This window comes from Notolepis coatsorum, assembly GCF_963971535.1.
Source record: "Notolepis coatsorum genome assembly, chromosome: 1".
NCBI classification, from domain to species: domain Eukaryota; kingdom Metazoa; phylum Chordata; class Actinopteri; order Aulopiformes; family Paralepididae; genus Notolepis; species Notolepis coatsorum.
The window spans coordinates 17,045,811-17,063,558 of record NC_140165.1 but is presented as its reverse complement, the minus strand read 5'-3'; the positions used below and the strand labels follow the sequence as shown (position 1 = coordinate 17,063,558).

General features: G+C 45.1%; 1 protein-coding gene across 1 annotated transcript in view; it reads left to right on the top strand.

Annotated features, from left to right (window-relative positions):
- The first annotated feature begins 5,014 nt into the window (after window positions 1-5,014).
- Window positions 5,015-17,748, top strand: part of kpnb3 (karyopherin (importin) beta 3) — a 53,901-nt gene continuing 41,167 nt past the window's right edge. Inside the window, exons 1-6 of the mRNA XM_084324413.1 lie at window positions 5,015-5,186; window positions 7,498-7,578; window positions 13,131-13,323; window positions 16,215-16,317; window positions 16,558-16,654; window positions 17,437-17,541. Of these exons, the coding sequence (XP_084180539.1) occupies window positions 5,109-5,186; window positions 7,498-7,578; window positions 13,131-13,323; window positions 16,215-16,317; window positions 16,558-16,654; window positions 17,437-17,541 (657 nt within the window). The 5' untranslated portion in view covers window positions 5,015-5,108. The remainder of the gene's footprint in view (window positions 5,187-7,497; window positions 7,579-13,130; window positions 13,324-16,214; window positions 16,318-16,557; window positions 16,655-17,436; window positions 17,542-17,748) is intronic.

Below are 17,748 nucleotides of genomic sequence, written 5' to 3'. Positions count from 1 at the left end.
AGGAACACTTGACTTGACCAAACACAACTTCAATTGTTGTACCCTTCTGCATGATTAAGTGGAGATTAAGATTAGATTAAAACTGGACTTTGAAGAAGAAGATTAAGATTAAGATTAAACTGGACTTTGAAGAAGTCTTTATTCATTGCACACATTGACAATGTGAAGCGAACCTTAAAAACATAGGCCATTCAAATTTTTTTGAGTACCACACCATCACACGGAGGCTTACAAGGTTACTGTATTAACCCTTTATTGCTCATGATGAGCAGGTTGGCACCTTTCATGGTTGCCTCCGCCGTCGGTGTGAATATGTGAGTGAATGGGTAAAATGTGAGGAACAAATTGTAAAGCACTTTGGATAAATGCAGCCATTTACCATTTACCAGTAAGTGCAAGTAGTAATGATAATAGTAGTTGTAGGAGCCAAAGCCATATATTTAGGTTATTGTATTATATGAATGTTTATGTTTATTTGTATAACCTTACATTGAAACGGCATTAGGAATATTGATTAGATTTAGATAAAGTCATTGAACCGTGTTATTTGTCATAATAGAACATTCTAGAACATTTGTGATGTCACAGTATGATGTCATGCCAGAACGTTCTAGAACATTTGTGATGTCACAGTATGATGTCATGACCGAACGTTCTGGAACATTCGTGATGTCACTGTATGATGTCATAACCGAACATTCTAGAACATTTGTGTCTCTATTATAGTCCACAATAGCGTCGCCGCCGAGATGGTGGATATTCAACTATGAATTGGGGGGATTGGCGGGATTGTGGATTGCTCTTGAACAATTCTCTCGAGACGTCGTATGTGGAGGCAGCTAAGGTGCATCGGCCTAAGAAGAAGAAGTCTTCAGTGGAGAAAGAGTCAGAGTCAGTGAAGGGATTGATCGGCGACGGTGACATGAAGGGGAGTGACATCAAAAAGGAGGCGCGAGCGCTCAGGGAGGGGAGGAACGACAGCGATAGGGGTGAGAATAGCCAGGGCAAAGGGAAGGAGTCGGGTGGTGACAGAATGGAGTATAGTGGGGAGGAGAGTGAGAAAGAAGGGTGGGAAAAGGTGGGGAAGAAGAGTAGGGAAAGTGAGGGAAAGGGGAGTAAGAGGAAGAAAGAGGAGGAGAGGAACGACAGCGATGGGGGTGAGAATAGCCAGGGCAAGGGTAAGGGGTCGGGTGGTGACGATATAGAGTGTAGGGGGGAGGAGAGTGGGGAAGAAGGGTGGACGAAGGTGGAGAAGAAGAGTGAGGTAAGTGAGGGGAAGGGGAGTAAGAGGAAGAAAGTGAGGGAAGATAGCTCAAGTGGGTCAGAAGGCGAGGGTGGAGGAAATGATGTTGCAGAAGTGATTCATATAGTGGTTAGGCTTGAGGGGGAGAGGGGAGTGAGGAAATTAGGTATGCTTGAGTTGCCCAAACTCATTGACGAGCAATTAGGTGAGGTAAAGTACGCGAGAGTTTTGGGGGATGGGAATCTGGCCGTAGGGTGTGTTAGTGAGGAGCAGGTGGAGAGGGCTAGGAAGATGAGGAGCATTGGTGGGGTGGGTATAAGTAAGGTAGTGAGAGTAGGGGAGAAGAGGGAGGGGGGATGTAAGGGGGTGATAGCTGGGGTACTGGTCGAGGTTAGCGTAGAGCAGCTGGTGGAAGAGTTAAGGGGGGACGTGCATAATGGCATAGTTAAGAGTGCAGAAAGGATGAAGAGGGGAGCAGATAGGATAGTGACGGAGACGGTAGTGATTAAGTTTGAGGGTGGGGTTGTTCCCAGTGAGGTGTTTGTAGGGCATAGGATGTTTAGGGTTAGGTAATTTGTTCAGAGTCCTCTTAGGTGTTATAGGTGCCAGGAGTTTGGCCATATAGCTATTACGTGTAGGAAGGGACAGAGGTGTGCTAGGTGTGGCGGGGAACATGACTATGGGAAGTGTGGAGAGGGAGTGAAGCTGAAGTGTTGTAGTTGTGGTGGGGAGCATAGTGTAGCATTTAGGGGGTGTGAGGTGATGAAGAGGGAGGTCGTGGTTCAGAGAGTGAGAAGGGAGGGTAAGTTATCGTATGCAGAGGCGGCTAGGAGGGTAGGACAGGGAAGTCAAGAAAGGGTGCAGGGGGTTGGAGAAGGGCATTTGGCAGAGAGGGTAGAGCAGGAGGATAGAGAGAGGGTATGGGAGGAGAAATTTGGTATTGTGGCCTTCGTGGCAGGGGTAGTTAATGTTACGGCAGAGATTAAGGGTAGAACAGATAGGGTAAAGATGATTGTTAGGATAGCGGTTCAACATTTGGGAATGGAAGGTCTGAAATGGGAGGAGGTGGTTAGGGAATTGGATAAGGGGGTTGTGAGGGACCAAGCAGTCCAGAATAAGATCGCAGGGGGCAAGGAGTGTCTCGCAGAGGGGGGCTCAGTCAGGAAGTAGCAGCATTAGGTGCACTCCATTGGACAATGTAGGGGATGACGGATTCCAGTAGACTGCGGGAAATTCAAAAGAAGAAAGAAGAAGAAGAAGAGCTCATCAAAAGAACTGCAGAGGGCAGTAATAAGCCACGATGCGTCTACACTGCCGGAAATTCAAAAGAAGAAGAAGAAGAAGAACATGGAGCGTGTAGCTTGAAACAGGACTGAACAGGACTGAACAGATAGACTAAACAACATAGACTGAAGCCTGCATTTTTCAACCAAGGTGCCAAGCCTATACCATTTTGCTGTGGAAAGAGCCGGCAAGTTGATTTACGGCTTTCCAGTGTGGAGGCATTTTCATGTGTCGAGTCGGCGGTGATTTTGGAGACTGGGAAAATACAGTTTTCTTACATTGTAGTAGTGATGTGAATATTTAGGAAAGTAGCTTTAGGACCACTTCTGTAAAGAAAGACTTCGCTGTGGAAGAGAAATAAACCATTTGGATATCTTTGTTTTACACTGGAGCGGCTGTGGACATTATTTTCCTTTATCAACGAACGTACTACTCACGAGTAAGCAACTTTAACCAGTAGAGTGGAACGTCGGCCCTCATAGTAGTAGTGAACAGTAGTGGGTGGAAGGATTCAATCAGACAGTAGTAATAGTGATGATGGTCCAAACCGTAGTAACACACTGCACCAGAGTCCGTGCCGTGTTTATTATTAAGGGTCAGACAGTCCGACTCAAAACAGTTCTCAAGTTCACCAGCCGTTAGCTCTCCAGCAATTGATAGCAGTCCGTGCCTCACGGCTGTGGAGCCTGGTGGCCACTGGCACATCTGAAAAGTAAAATAAGTAATGCTGTGTTCTGTCAGGATCTAGCAGGTTTTTTTGCTATAAAAAATATCTATCTATAAATCTACCATATCTATCTGTCTATCTATCCGTCTATAAGTCTATCTATTGTAAATGACTTAAACAAGTGTGTACAATCAACTGTTATCTACTGTGTTAAAACTATTGGTATATGTGTGCACACAGGGAATGTCAAATCCATACATTCTTGTTAGGAGACGAGAGTCTGTGTTCTAATAATATTGAGCTCAGTTGTAATCCAGTCCTACCTAGCTGACCAATACCTGTTCAGATAGTAGATTTGGGTGAAGGCCCGACTGGATTATTTGACAATTTATATGTGAGTAAATATCTCACAGTTCTTTTTTTTCTTATGGACAAAAGTGGAGAAGAGAGAAGCAGCAGCATGTCACTAGCGTTAATGTACAAGAATAGTTATACTTTAATTTAAAGTATTGTATCAAGATTCAAATCATGTCCTGACATCCATGCTATGGAACCCATGAGATGGACATTACAACTGACGACAAGCGAAAGAGCTTCATGAAAGTAAGACCAACACCTCTAACCAGCTACTCCTAACAAGCTATCCAGAAAACTCTGAAAATGACTTCTGCGTCTACTCTCCCGTCCTTGATTGATTGATTGATTGCTCAATACATACAATTGCTTTCGTCTTGTTTACATCAGGGTCCCCCATTTTCAATTCATCATATTCCCCATGTTCAACGTACACAGTGAACCCAACTTAATTGTCTCGAGATGGAAGAAATGGAGGAACAGGTTTGATAACTTCCTTGTTAAATTTACTTTTACATAACATTTACATTACATTTAGTAATTTAGCTGACACTTTCATCCAAAGTGACTTACAAATTGTGTAAAACAAGTTAGCAGGAAGGATACATCTCTGGGGTAAGTGGCATTGTTCATCTAGCAATGCCAAGGTTGAGTGCACACTGAGAGGTAAATTCACCACCACCATCAGCTCCAAGAAAATGATGATTACTGCTACCTGATATGAAATAATAAAGGTAATGCTGGCTCACTGCTCACCTATCAGACAGAAACAGAGCTTGAACTAATGGTAAATGGACAGCATTTATATTGCGCTATTATCCGCTATTATTAAATTATTATTATTTTTAATAATGATCTATTATTAAGATGATGCACGAAGGAGTTGTACTGTACTGTAGGTGCTCGTATGCCTTAATACAGTAACGAACAAACAATAGATTATTGTTACGTTATTCTCTATTAGTCTATGTTTATTTATGTTACGACACATGTGTTCCTGACACTGACATATCCTGACTTTATCGAAGGCGGTTTTTGCTAAATAGATGTGAATGAATGAATGAATGAATGAATGAATGAATGGGTACAATACAGTACGGCTCAATATACACAATTGTTAAGGGGATGCAGAGCAGACCAGAGAAAGACGTTTGTCTTGTTTACATCAGGGTCCCCCATTTTCAATTCATAGTGAAGTATGTAAAGGGGTGTCACGCAGAATCACATCTTCATTGTTGCTATTTTTCTCAACGTCAACGTGTGTCAATTTCCCGCGCTTTAACTATATTCACCGCGATCGAATAGGAACGGCGCGTTCACGTTTCCGGTATAAATCCTACCCAATAAGGTGCGGGCAACACCGTGGGCCAATCGAAAATGTGTTCCGCGGAACTCCGAACCAACCAACCGACGAGCGGGAGTTGATAATACGAGCCAATCAGCTCATAGCGGCATTGTGTGTCCGGAGCGAGGGGTCGGCGCTACGCAACTGTGTCTCCGTGTCGGGCTCATCTCACACAGCTCTTTTAGGTTCTTCTTTTTCTCCTGGCTCTCACTGCAATGGCGGAACAGCAGCAATTCTACCTCTTGCTGAGCAACCTGATGAGCCCTGACAACACCGTCAGGAAACAGTCGGAGGTGAGATAATAACACGCCGCTATTTTCGGGACTGACAACAACTAAGCGCGAGGCCAGCCAGCCAGGTTGCCGCCTGTTAGCCGAGCTGCTCGCGAGCTCCTCGCCTAGCCGCGCGCGCAGCACACGTCCAGCCCGAGCAGCCCACGTGGGGACCGAAGCCGTGCTCAGACCCTGTACTAGACGCCTAACTCTAAACCGCGAGCTAACCGCGAGCTAACGAGCTTCTTCAACCGTGTTGCGTAGTTATTAGCTCGTCGCCCCCCCATCTTGAGAGGCCGCGCTGGTCACGGCAGCACCACCAGCTATAGTTGCTGCACGTCCCAGACCAGAGTGTTGCTCTGAAGTGAAATAATGTCCCGTTAACTTTGTTGCCTTCTTCTTACCTAACCTAGAGACAGCTGACTGGTTATAGCTAACGTCAGCTAACTGGCTAGCAGAGGAAGTAGTAGCGCTAGTTGACGTTGACGTTAGGGGAGCATGTCTATGTGCCCCGGGTTCTATGTCCCCCCGGGTTCTATGTTCCCCGGGTTCTATGCTCCCCGGTCGAGATAACTAACGTCAGCTAACTGTCTAGCAGAGGAAGAAGTAACGCTAGTTGACGTTAGCTAGCTATCCCATCTTGGAGGTGGCTACACTAACGTTGAGCTACCCAGCAAGCTAATGCTGGCCAAAGTAGCCATGGGGGGGGGGGGGGGGGGGGGGTGGATCATGTGTGGTCGATATAACGTTAGCTGTTGTTGGATGAAGGACATAGCCTTAAAAATACTAACTTTTTTTGGACTGAAATGTAACGATAACTAACTATCCTTAATAGTGGACACTGGACACTCAGCTTTGCTAACTCAAATAATTTCTGAGCCAACGTGACTGCCATAGCATCAAAGTTAGTTTCTTTAGATTAGAAATGGGTCGTTCGGTTGCTAATCAAGCTATTATTGTCTTGTCGCTGTTTGTGAATATGACTTATCAAGCCAGGTAATCAGGCCGGTTTAACACACGTCACTAATGTCATAAATGTATAGATGTAGCAGTACTGTCTATCTGTATGTCATATATGTCCTGATGAATTGAAAATGGGGGACCCTGATGTAAACAAGACAAACGTCTTTCTCTGGTCTGCATCCCCTGAACAATTGTGTGTATTGAGCTGTACTGTATTGTACCCATTCTGTAATCTGTTAATAAAGTTTTCAATCACATAGCCTCAACTATGGTCATCATCCCCCTCGGATGCTACTCATTGGATTACTCTCTCCCGGGGGATTTGTATGGCGAGAGTCTAGCTGCTTGCCCATTCACTTTTTCCTCCCTGTGATTAGCCTCTTATCCGCTACACAGCATTGTTGTGATCGCTTCCTCATCGGCTCCCCTACTTTGGATGCGGTTGCTGAATCTTATCACCCCTACCACCCCCCCCCCCCCCCCCCCCCCCCACACACACACACACCAGCGGTCAGCAGTTTCTTTTATGAAACACAATGAGTGTCTGCCACGATGGCTAAGCTCATTGGAATCCATCCTTTGGACACACACAGACCTACACAGGGCTACCCCTACCCGCAATGGGTCCAGCTATGCAGGACGTACACTGGCTGGTGGTGGCACAGTATTCGGAAGTAATTCAGACGTTCATGTTCAATTTGGGACTTTATCCACTACTTCTTGCATGGGCAAAGTTGAATCTAACCTTACTATTCATAGAGCCTCTGTTTGATTGGTTAACCAGACTCGCTGTCCAGATATTGCGACATGGTTTTAGGCAAGTCGTGAACTGCAGTGTCCTGTAACTGAAGCGGCGTGTTGTGACTGTCTGTGGTAATTGAGTCCCAAGTAGATGTAGAATGTAGGGACTCGAGATCTCAAAGATTCCAATGACTCGGTGGCTCAGAAGAACTGCCTTGCGCAATTGCAGCATTGAGCCAGTTGAAGCTACCAACTCTGTATGAGGTCATCCGGCTAGTTTGGGGCCCCAGATAACGGTAGCACACGTGCCCCTGGGGTTCCGTCACCGGCCCCCACCACCGAGACCGGAGCAATCCCTCTACGTCACCCGAACATCCTGCCCTCGCATTCCTAGCATTGCTTTTAAGAACCAGCTGAACCTAAAGTATGTGTGGGTCATAGGCAAGGTACATAACAACTCTAGTCACTGTTGTACCTTTTTATCCCTCATCCCAATGATCTGTTTTCTCCACAATTCCCATATGCCCCCCCCCCCCCCCACACACACAGTTAATATTTGTTATCTTGATTTCAGAAATTGTGCTTCTCTGATGTCTGTCTAATTTAATTTGTCTAATTTAATTTGCAGGAGACCTATGACACGATCCCTGGTCAGACCAAGATCACATTCTTGCTCCAGGCCATCAGAGATGCATCGGCCACAGAGGAGGTATGTACACTGCATCACAAGCACTCACTCTGTTCCTCTTACCGGCAGGGGGAATTGGGTTTTTGTAAAGGGAAAAACCATGCGTCGTAGTGCATCCCTGTCGATGTGCACATCCAACTCTTATTGGTTTGTAAAGCTGGTGATTGTTATATTAGTGTGATAGCGCAATGACCAGGGGGAATTGGCATAATTAATAAATTGGGGATATGGGAGAAAAAGGAAAAATTAAAAACGATTGGTTGATCATTGCCGAAATAATCTATTTACTTGGTGCAGTTAATCGTGACACCCATGGGTTAATTCAGCTTCCCATGGATGGTTCGGATGGCTGCAGGTTTTTAAAAAGTCATAAAATGTCTTTACATTTACTAATAAAAGGCCTTAAAATGTATAAAATGGTGGTGAATTCTGTTTGGGAAGGTCTTAAATATATATTTGCTGAATGCAGGGTCCAAAATTAACACCAAGCTCCAAATGTCTGTAAAATTGATCCTTAACGAAATCAACAGTTTAATTTGAATGTCTTGTTCTCACATTACAGTCTTTGTACTTTGTGTTCTCAAACCATGTCCCCGGGTGACGAGGCTAGCCAGCTAGAAGCTAGAACTCTTGTTTCTCTGGGTTTAATTTCTACCCTTCTCGTGTGCCTCCTTTTCATTTCCAGTATTTCAGAGCAAATCTCATTCATCATAGTTAACAAGTGTCATTGCAGCCGTTACTTGAACCAGTGATTCACAACGCGCGGTCCCTCACACATATTTAGAATATATTACACCTATTCAGAATATAAATGCAAGGAATGATGTCGGCTAAATAATTTGTAGAAACATTGCCGGGCAAATTGTCCAACTCCAACAATATTTGGGCAAATGATGAGCTGTAACAATTGGTTCGATCTACACAAGGAAGTTGACTAGATTCATTGTGATGCAACTCCTGTAGGCTACATGGGACAGGGTGGCATTTACCTTTTTATTTAAGTCATGTATAAACTATGAAACGGAGAACCACCATAATAACACAGCTGGGGTCTAAATAACCTTCAACATTTACAGTGTACCTTGATATAGCTTCAACATGGCCAGCCCAACCACAGAAGCCACACTAGTCTGTCTTACAGGTAGCCTAGCCCCTTTCGTGACTGATGCACGCCAACACGGTTTGGCAGAGTGAATCCAGTCCCTTGCTCCCCCTTAGGAAACCACCCTATTCTAACTCTGAAGAACTGGTCCGACACGATACGTTCGTTATACAAGTATCGCCGAGAAATTTCAAAGGCACTCACAGTTACACGAGGGTCTTGGACAGAGAACGAACGGCAATGGTTTGAAAGCTCGGTGTTGCTAATAAACATTTAAAATGTTTATAAACGTGTAAACAGCGAAGATCGTATGGCTGCTGTCCCCCGAACCCTGCAATGAGGAGTAGGGTATATCTGCAGAGCCGCACTGCCGTCTCTGTGATTTTTACACATGTATAAAAAATAAAAAATAAACGTTTATTAGCAACGCCGAGCTTTCAACCCATTGCCGTTCTCTGTCCAAAACCCTTGTGCAACTGAGTACCTTTGAAAGTTATCTGAGATACTTGTATAATGACCGTTTCGCGTCGGACCAGTTCTTCAGAGTTAAAATAGGGTGGTTTCCTATGGGGGAGCAAGGGACTGTGGATTCACTCGGCCAAACCGTGTTGGCGTGCATCGCAGTCACGAAAGGGGCTACAGGTGAGGTAGCCCAACAATACACAATTGTGAGAAGTAGGCCTACAGAGGGGTCCTTGGCAGGTGAGCCAGAAGTTTAATTTCAGACTCTGGCTGTAAGACAATTGTAGTGATTAATTTCATTAAGGACAAATACATTTTCTAATTTAATAAACTTATTTTTGACAAGTTGTCATTGTGAATGAGATTAAATTAAACGGTGGCATTAAAATGTATTACATTTACATTATCTGCATGTAGATATCCTGTTCAGCCCAGATTGAAAGGAAATTAATAGTATGTGTTGAGATTTTCTAGTGTTTCTGATCTTATGTACTAAATATTGTACATAGACGACCTGTTTTGTTTCTTGCCGTTTGGCACTCGCCGCTACACCCAAAAATCCTCTTGCAGATGTCAACGTTGTGTGTGTAGTCATGCATTTGGCAGTCCACGTTTACTGGGTGTCTCTGCCATGGGCTGTCTGGCTCCCGGGCTGCCTGGCTTTGACCACAGGCTGTCTGGCCATGGGCTGCCTAGCTCTGGCTGTCTGTCCATGGGCTGTCTGGCTCTGGCCACTGGCTGTCTGGCTCTGGCCATGGGCTGCCTAGCTCTGGCTGTCTGGCCATGGGCTGCCTAGCTCTGGCTGTCTGTCCATGGGCTGCCTAGCTCTGGCTGTCTGTCCATGGGCTGCCTAGCTCTGGCTGTCTGGCCATGGGCTGCCTAGCTCTGGCTGTCTGGCCATGGGCTGCCTAGCTCTGGCTCTCTGGCTCCAGCCTGCACTCTCTTACTACCTCATGACTGATATTTTTAGAGCGTTGAAACGGGAGCAGCAGCCGCCGGCCCTGGCAGTGTGACACTGCGCTTTCAGAGATGCTGTGAGTTTAGTCAAAGCAATAAAGGTGTTTGTAGTGATTTAAGATGTAATCCCCCACACCTTTTTTATTCTGGCATTCCACACGGCAGACATTTGACTTCTAAATACATTTCCATAACCCTTTAACTAACACACTATCAAAGGGTTAACCCTTTCACTGCGACAATACAGAAGGTTAACCCTTTCGCTGCCACGCGACAAAGGTTTAAGCTGCAAGCAGATGTGTGTGTGTGTGTGTATAATTCAAGGCCGGACCAAGGCGACCTGAAAGTAAATGTTTTCAAAATGAACGTGGTACGTACTGAGTCGGCACAAGCGCTTTGTGGTGAATCCCGGTGATTATCGATGCTGTGTAGTTATTGTGGTACTCTCCCCCATGACATTGCATTGAAGCATGAAAATCGAATACAGAATTGTTTCGTTTGAATGATCGGAGAGCGGTTCTTAATCTGTCCCTTTTTTTCCAGTGGATGTGTGAAGATGTTGATGTTCTGTTATTATTTCTAGCACCGCCTCCAGTCTTGCAGATGTCTTTAGTTTGGCTCATGTTGAGTTTTTGATTTAAACTCTAAAGGCAACTGCAGTTTCCCATTTAGTCACGTCGAGTGTATATACAGAAAATAAGCAAAAAATAACATATAAAATCAGAAGACCAACCACAAGGCGAGTCAAAAAGCAAGGATAACATATCAATTAAAACATGTACAACTTTGTTTTAAACTCTGAGGGAGGACTGTTGGAGTTCATTCCATGAGCTCGGGGCATCATAGCAAAATGCAGATTTACCCTGTTTCAAGCAAACTCTTGACCAGCCTGTCATTAGAACGGGTTCCATAGGTTCCAAAATTCTAATAATGTAGTATAAGGAGGTAGCTTACCAATAAGGGCCTTTTTAAAAATGAACAAATACCAGTGTTTGTTGCACCTCTTCGCCAGAACCAACCTTCTCAGAATTACTTGGAACTATGTTGTGCCAAACACGAATAATTCGTTATTAGAGCTGCATTTCAGTTTCCTGTGAAGCGCAGGCACGTTGATTCATTTCCTCGCTTGTTATTGAGTTCTTAGCCAGCATTCTAGATAGCAGTAACTTACTGCACACGGCATGGGTTTAATGTAACAATGGCGGGGCACCAGGGTCTCGTGGTATTGTATGCAGTGGGCTTGGACTTGGCAGAATGTATTGTTGAAAGTGAAAGACGAGGAGGAGACTAGTTTGAAAATAACTGCTACGTTACTGTTGGCATTAGCAACTAGCTAGCTGTCAAATAATCTCTTCATTCTCGCATTTCCTTTACTTCTCACGCTGGACACTAATGCAGGAAACAATCCCACCGCTGCCACCAATGAGGAATAGTCCGCCTATACTTTCACTATAGTAAAATAAAATCACAGGAGAATTGATATCTGATCATCAACATAACGATTTTCTTCCCTTTTCCACTCCACAGACCTGTAGTTGACTAAAACTTGACTAAATGAAACATAGATGAAAGTGACTAAATATGAACGAAAAAGAGCAAGACTAAAGGGGTCCCCTCACACGGCGAGCGATTTTAGCCAGGCGACCGATTTTTTTAGCGAGGCGACCGACAGAATTGTATTGCCTCCATTGTTATGAATGGGAGAACCCACATGGCAGGAGATTTTGAAGCGACGGTCGCGCAGCTATTTCTGTCGCCTGGCTAAAAATCGCCTTGATCCTATTTTTTGAGGCGACACTGAAAGGACAATGAGGAAATAACATGACTTCTACTGGTGTATCATTTGTACACCATTAATGTATCAATACATTCATTGATCAATAACCTACATATTATTACCATGCTACTTATGTTAATTATTATTAACAGGAACAATAAAAATAAATAACGTTAGTTGGAGAACTTAAGGTTTAGTGGCCGCTTGTCATTAACTAACTGACAATGCGCCACGATGCACCTACTAGATGTTTTTGTACTCGGGTAACAAAATAAGTTGTGGATGTTGACTGAGTTTAATGTCCAGGCTGCAGCTGATGTGGTTTATAAGGTTTATTGTCCAAAGAAATGATGGTTGAGAACAGAACAGCGTCTTCAGTGAAAAAACATTCTCTCTCAGCTGCATAATAATACTTGTCCAATCGGTGATAATGAACGTATCGTAGCGATCAGTCATGCAGTAATGTCAGGAAGAATGAGGAGAGGTTGAACTTGTATTTGTATATGGTGGTTTAATTCCAGCTCAATATGGGTTTTACAGGTTAATATTCCCTCGTAACGCGCAACACAGCTACCTGCTAGTGCTAGTGAAGAGCTGCTAATATGCTCACTTCACAACAACATGACGTCCGGTCCCGGCGGTCCGTCCTCCTATATCTCCCGGGGGGAAACAAGTAACCACACCCCCAGCTAGACAGAGCGACGGTCGCCTCTGGTGTGGGGGGACAAGCGATTGTCGTTGAGCAACAGGCGATCGCATCGCCAGGCGACGTCTGTCGCCCGCCGTGTGCAGACCACTTAAGACTAAAACTAAACTAAAATAAAAATAGCTGACGAAATGAACACTGGTCTTGTGTATGTATAGACCTGTTCGCTGTTTACAAACATACCGCGTTTGAGCCAATCAGCAATACCAACCTGCTGCACTAAAAGTATGACAGGGCTCTATGTCCCCTGACAAAATGTTTTCAAACAAACTGCTGGATGTAATTTTGCCAAAATCGGCATGGCTGTGAGTAAGTCTTTCACCTTTTACTTATCTAGCTTTGGTATGGATTGATTGTTTAGATCGCTACTAGCATGGCTAACTAATGCAAATATATTGTAGTCTGCCCCGTTGTTCTGACCAAGATTACGTTCTTCTCTGCTCCGGGGTCTGCACGCGCATATTGGTCATGATGATGATGTCGTCGGTGAACAGGTCTTAAATACTGTAGCAATGTTTTCTATCTAATTTCTACCGGTGATCCCCTGCTCCTCCCTCCTCCACCACCAGGTCAAACAGATGGCGGCGGTGCTGCTGCGGCGGCTCCTGTCCTCCTCCTTCGAGGACGTCTACCCCGGCCTGACTGTGGAGATGCAGACGGCCATCAAGACTGAGCTCCTGGCCAGCATCCAGCAGGAGACAGCGCCCAACATCCGCAAGAAAGTGTGCGACATCGCCGCCGAGCTCTGCCGCAATCTCATCGGTAAGGAACCACACTGTACACTGCGCTCTGCATCAACCTCATCGCTAAGGAACCACACTGTACACAGCGCTCTGCATCAACCTCATCGGTAAGGAACCACACCGTACACAGCGCTCTGCATCAACCTCATCGCTAAGGAACCACACTGTACACAGCGCTCTGCATCAACCTCATCGGTAAGGAACCACACTGTACACTGCGCTCTGCATCAACCTCATCGGTAAGGAACCACACCGTACACAGCGCTCTGCATCAACCTCATCAGTAAGGAACCACACCGTACACGGCGCTCTGCATCAACCTCATCGGTAAGGAACCACACCGTACACAGCGCTCTGCCGCAACCTCATCGTTAAGGAACCACACTGTACACACCGCTCCGACACATGGCAACTTGCTGAACACCATTCACACGGATATATGTTGAAAACGGGTGGAAAATACAGAGACTTGGATGGACTAAATTGTTCATTTAGCGCTTTTATCCAACAATTTGTTCCTCACATTGACTCATTCACTCATCGGCAGCAATTAGGGGTTACGTTTCTTGCTCAAGGACACTTCGACACCGTGCCCTGGAAGAGCGAGGACCGGGAACCTCCGGATTACTAGACGACTGCTCTACCCCCCCCCCCCCCCCCCCCCCAGGCCCAGGTGGCCGTGTTTTGTTGTACAAATATTTTCGGACTTCCTCTCCCAGTCTTTCTTCGATTTGGTCCATATTTGTAAAGTAGTTAATCATGATCGATAATAGAATGCTCTGACCAACTCCCAAGATGATAAATACGGAAGTATGTCAGAGGAACACGGCCCAGTGCAGGGCTGCGGCCAATCGCTGTGTCCAATCGCTGTGTCCATGTCTGCTCACATCGAAATGATGCAAAGTTAAATTCTTGGCCAGCTGCATGTGGGCGTCGCCAGCTGCATGTGGGCGTCGCCAGCTGCATGTGGGCGTCGCCAGCTGCATGTGATTGTGGGCATCGCCGGTAGGCTTGCAGGATCTCGGCTGGCTTGCAACCGTCGCAACCACTTTCACACCAGAGTATAAATGAGGAATTAGTGACTTGGTGTAATTCACAAAGCACTAGTAACTTCCAAACAAGTATTCTTCCACCCCTTTTCACCATCAGTCTGCCATCGTCAATGGTGTTGTTCAGTGAAGTGGGCTGAGACCTGCTAAAACGCACACGTACACGCTTACCAACACAAAATTGATTAAAGACCGTTCATTGAAACATGCTTTGAAAATACACCATTCTACTGACTGCTACAATGTAATAAGAGACGGACAACATATCATTGTTTGATAGTAGATCGAGTAAGAGGAATCGAGGAAGAGGTCAAGGTCCTGGCGGGATGGTGCCAGGAAAACAGCCTCTCCCTGAACGTCAGCAAAACAAAGGAGATGATTGTGGACTTCAGGAGGTCGGGGGTCAAGGACTACAGCCCCCTCAGCATCGACGGGGCACCGGTTGAGAGAGTCAACAGCTTCAAGTACCTCGGAGCCCACATATCCGAGGACTTGAAATGGACCATACACATTAACAGTGTGGTGAAGAAGGCACGACAACGCCTCTACTTCCTCAGGCGCCTAAGGAAGTTCCAAGTCAGCCAGAAGATCCTTAAGAACTTCTACTCATGTACAATAGAGAGCATCTTGACCGGCAACATCACCTCCTGGTTTGGGAATAGCACTGCAAAAGACCAAAGCAGACTACAAAGAGTGACACGTTCAGCCGAACGCACAATTGGAGGGGGGCTCCCCACCCTCCAGAACATTTACTACAAGCGTTGCAAGGGGAAGGCTAAGAGAATTATTAAGGACTCGAGCCACCCGAACAACTGCCTCTTTGAACTGCTGCCGTCAGGCAAGCGATACAGGAGTCTCAAGGCGAGCACAGAAAGACTCAGAAGTAGCTTCTATCCCCAGGCCATCAGGCTGCTAAACGAACAATGAATGAACACTACACAACAACAACCACCAAACACACATAGCACACACATCCACACGCACACACTCACTTTAAACAAACACACTGTAGCACCCACTACACACACTTTATAGCACACACCCACTTTAAACAAACACACTGTAGCACCCACTCCCCACACTTTATATTTATGGATGAAGGATTGCACTACAACTCGTACACCTTACTGTAAATTGTACCTAAAATTGTACCTCATCCCATTTCTGCTTTGCACTAGATAGTACTGTACATTAGTACACTGCATAGTTGTGTATTGTATATTATATGGTAACTCAGAACATTGTACATATGTCTATACCGAACAACTGTGACCTCATTTTCTTCTTCTAAATTCATGCTATATTATGTTATTATGTTATTTGATACTATCTTGTCTAGCACAGTCTCTGGAGCGTAACAGTAAGAAGCATTTTGTATGAAAGTATTCTGTACTTCTGTATGACAACTATTAAAGAACTTGAACTTGAGTAAATGTCACATGTTGGAGTAAATCCTTAATGATCAATCGATCTTCCATTAATTGTTAACGTCCCTAATTCAGATTAAAAAATGTGCCTATGTTTGTCTTTCTTCTATTACCCTTCCCTTACCTTACCCCCGCCCCCCTCCCCCATGCTGCTTTGATGCCTTAATTTCCCCAGGGGGATCAATAAAGGAATATCTTATCTTATATATTAAGCCTTTACTTAAGCTTTTTCTCCATTAACGGTCCAGAGTTTTCTTTTAACAGAGCCAAGGCTGATATTGATATTATTATGTGAAGCAACTCATTTACCCAGAATGTCACCCAGTTAACCACACTGCCCCTAATGGCAGTTCACAGGCACTGCACCTAGACTCATCCTCAGGGGAATCTGCCCAGACTCTTTGCATCTGTGACACCGTCTGGTTTCTCTACAGATGACGATGGTAACAACCAGTGGCCAGAGCTGCTAAAGTTCCTGTTCGACTCGGTCAACTCCACAAACACGGGCCTGCGAGAGGCTGCCCTGCACATATTCTGGTGAGCTCCTATTCAACTTACTGGTACCCCTGTTACTACTACTGTTTGTCAACCCTCAGGGTTTCCCCCAGGACGGTAGTCTTGAGGTTTTATTGAAATACACATTTATTTCTTTGTCTAACCTTAATTGAGGGGTCTAGAATTCAGTGCAGGGGGTGTTGGGCCTTTGCTAATAAGATCTTTCCACTTCATACAACAGACCAGTATTTTGGGAGATTGAATCTGGCGTTTGGTTTGTAGGAACTTCCCTGGGATTTTCGGCAACCAGCAGCAGCATTACATGGAGGTGATCAAGAGGATGTTGGTTCAGTGCATGTCTGACCAGGACAACCCACAGGTGAGACCTCTGACCCACTCACGGGTCATCCATCGTTTTTCCGCAATCGGCGACTAGAAAGCATTATCGGAATTCCCCAATCTCATATTTATAGTGAATATCGGCCGATACCGATTGCTGGCCGATCGATTGATTGAAAACTTTATTAACAGATTGCAGAATGGGTACAGTACAGCTCAATACATACAATTGTATTGATGCAGACCAGAGAAAGACTTTCGTCTTGTTTACATCAGGGTCCCCCATTTTCAATTCATCATGACATGCATGACATACAGATGGACTACTGCTACATCTATACATTTATGACATACCAGATTTGCAAATACAGTACTGTTTGTGATACAAAAAGAGTCCAGAAAAGAGAGTATACACATTTGATGTAGAAACTGTACATTGGAGGTGGTTGGGTGGGTGGGTGGGGGACACTGTACAACTGTACAAGCAAAACTGTACATTGGAATATTGACAACCATACTTCGTCATTTACTGTACATTGGATTGCGGCATCCCTACCCGTTACCCTTTGAGTGGCCCTTCTATCCTCTCCCCAGGCAATCATTGTAGATAAGAATTTGTTCTTAATTGACCTGCCTGGTTAATAAAGGTTAAATATAAATAAAATATAACCGAGAACTGAAAAATACAACATAAAGCTGTGACTACTTTTCTGTGATCGCAAATGCCAAGGCACTCAAAGACGACATTGCGGTAGACCGACCTACAAATGGTTTGATCGTGACGGCTGATTGTGAGAACACTTGTCTTCTGGGTCCCTGCAGATCCGTACGTTGGCGGCGAGAGCGGCGGCCTCCTTCGTCCTGGCCAACGAGAGCAACACGGCCCTGTTGAAGCACTTCTCTGACCTGCTGCCTGGCATCCTGCAGGTGAGCTCCTCACATCCCCCCCGCTGCTCATTTCTCCAACCCCATGTTTACATATCGTTAGCCTCATACAATAATTACCTAAGTAATTTCTTTTGGCCAAACTGTATTCTCTTCACACTGCTGCCACGCCCCCTGGCGTAGTGCCCATGTCCTCAAGTTTCAAGTTTCAAGTTTCTTTAATAGTTGTCATACAGAAGTACAGAATAC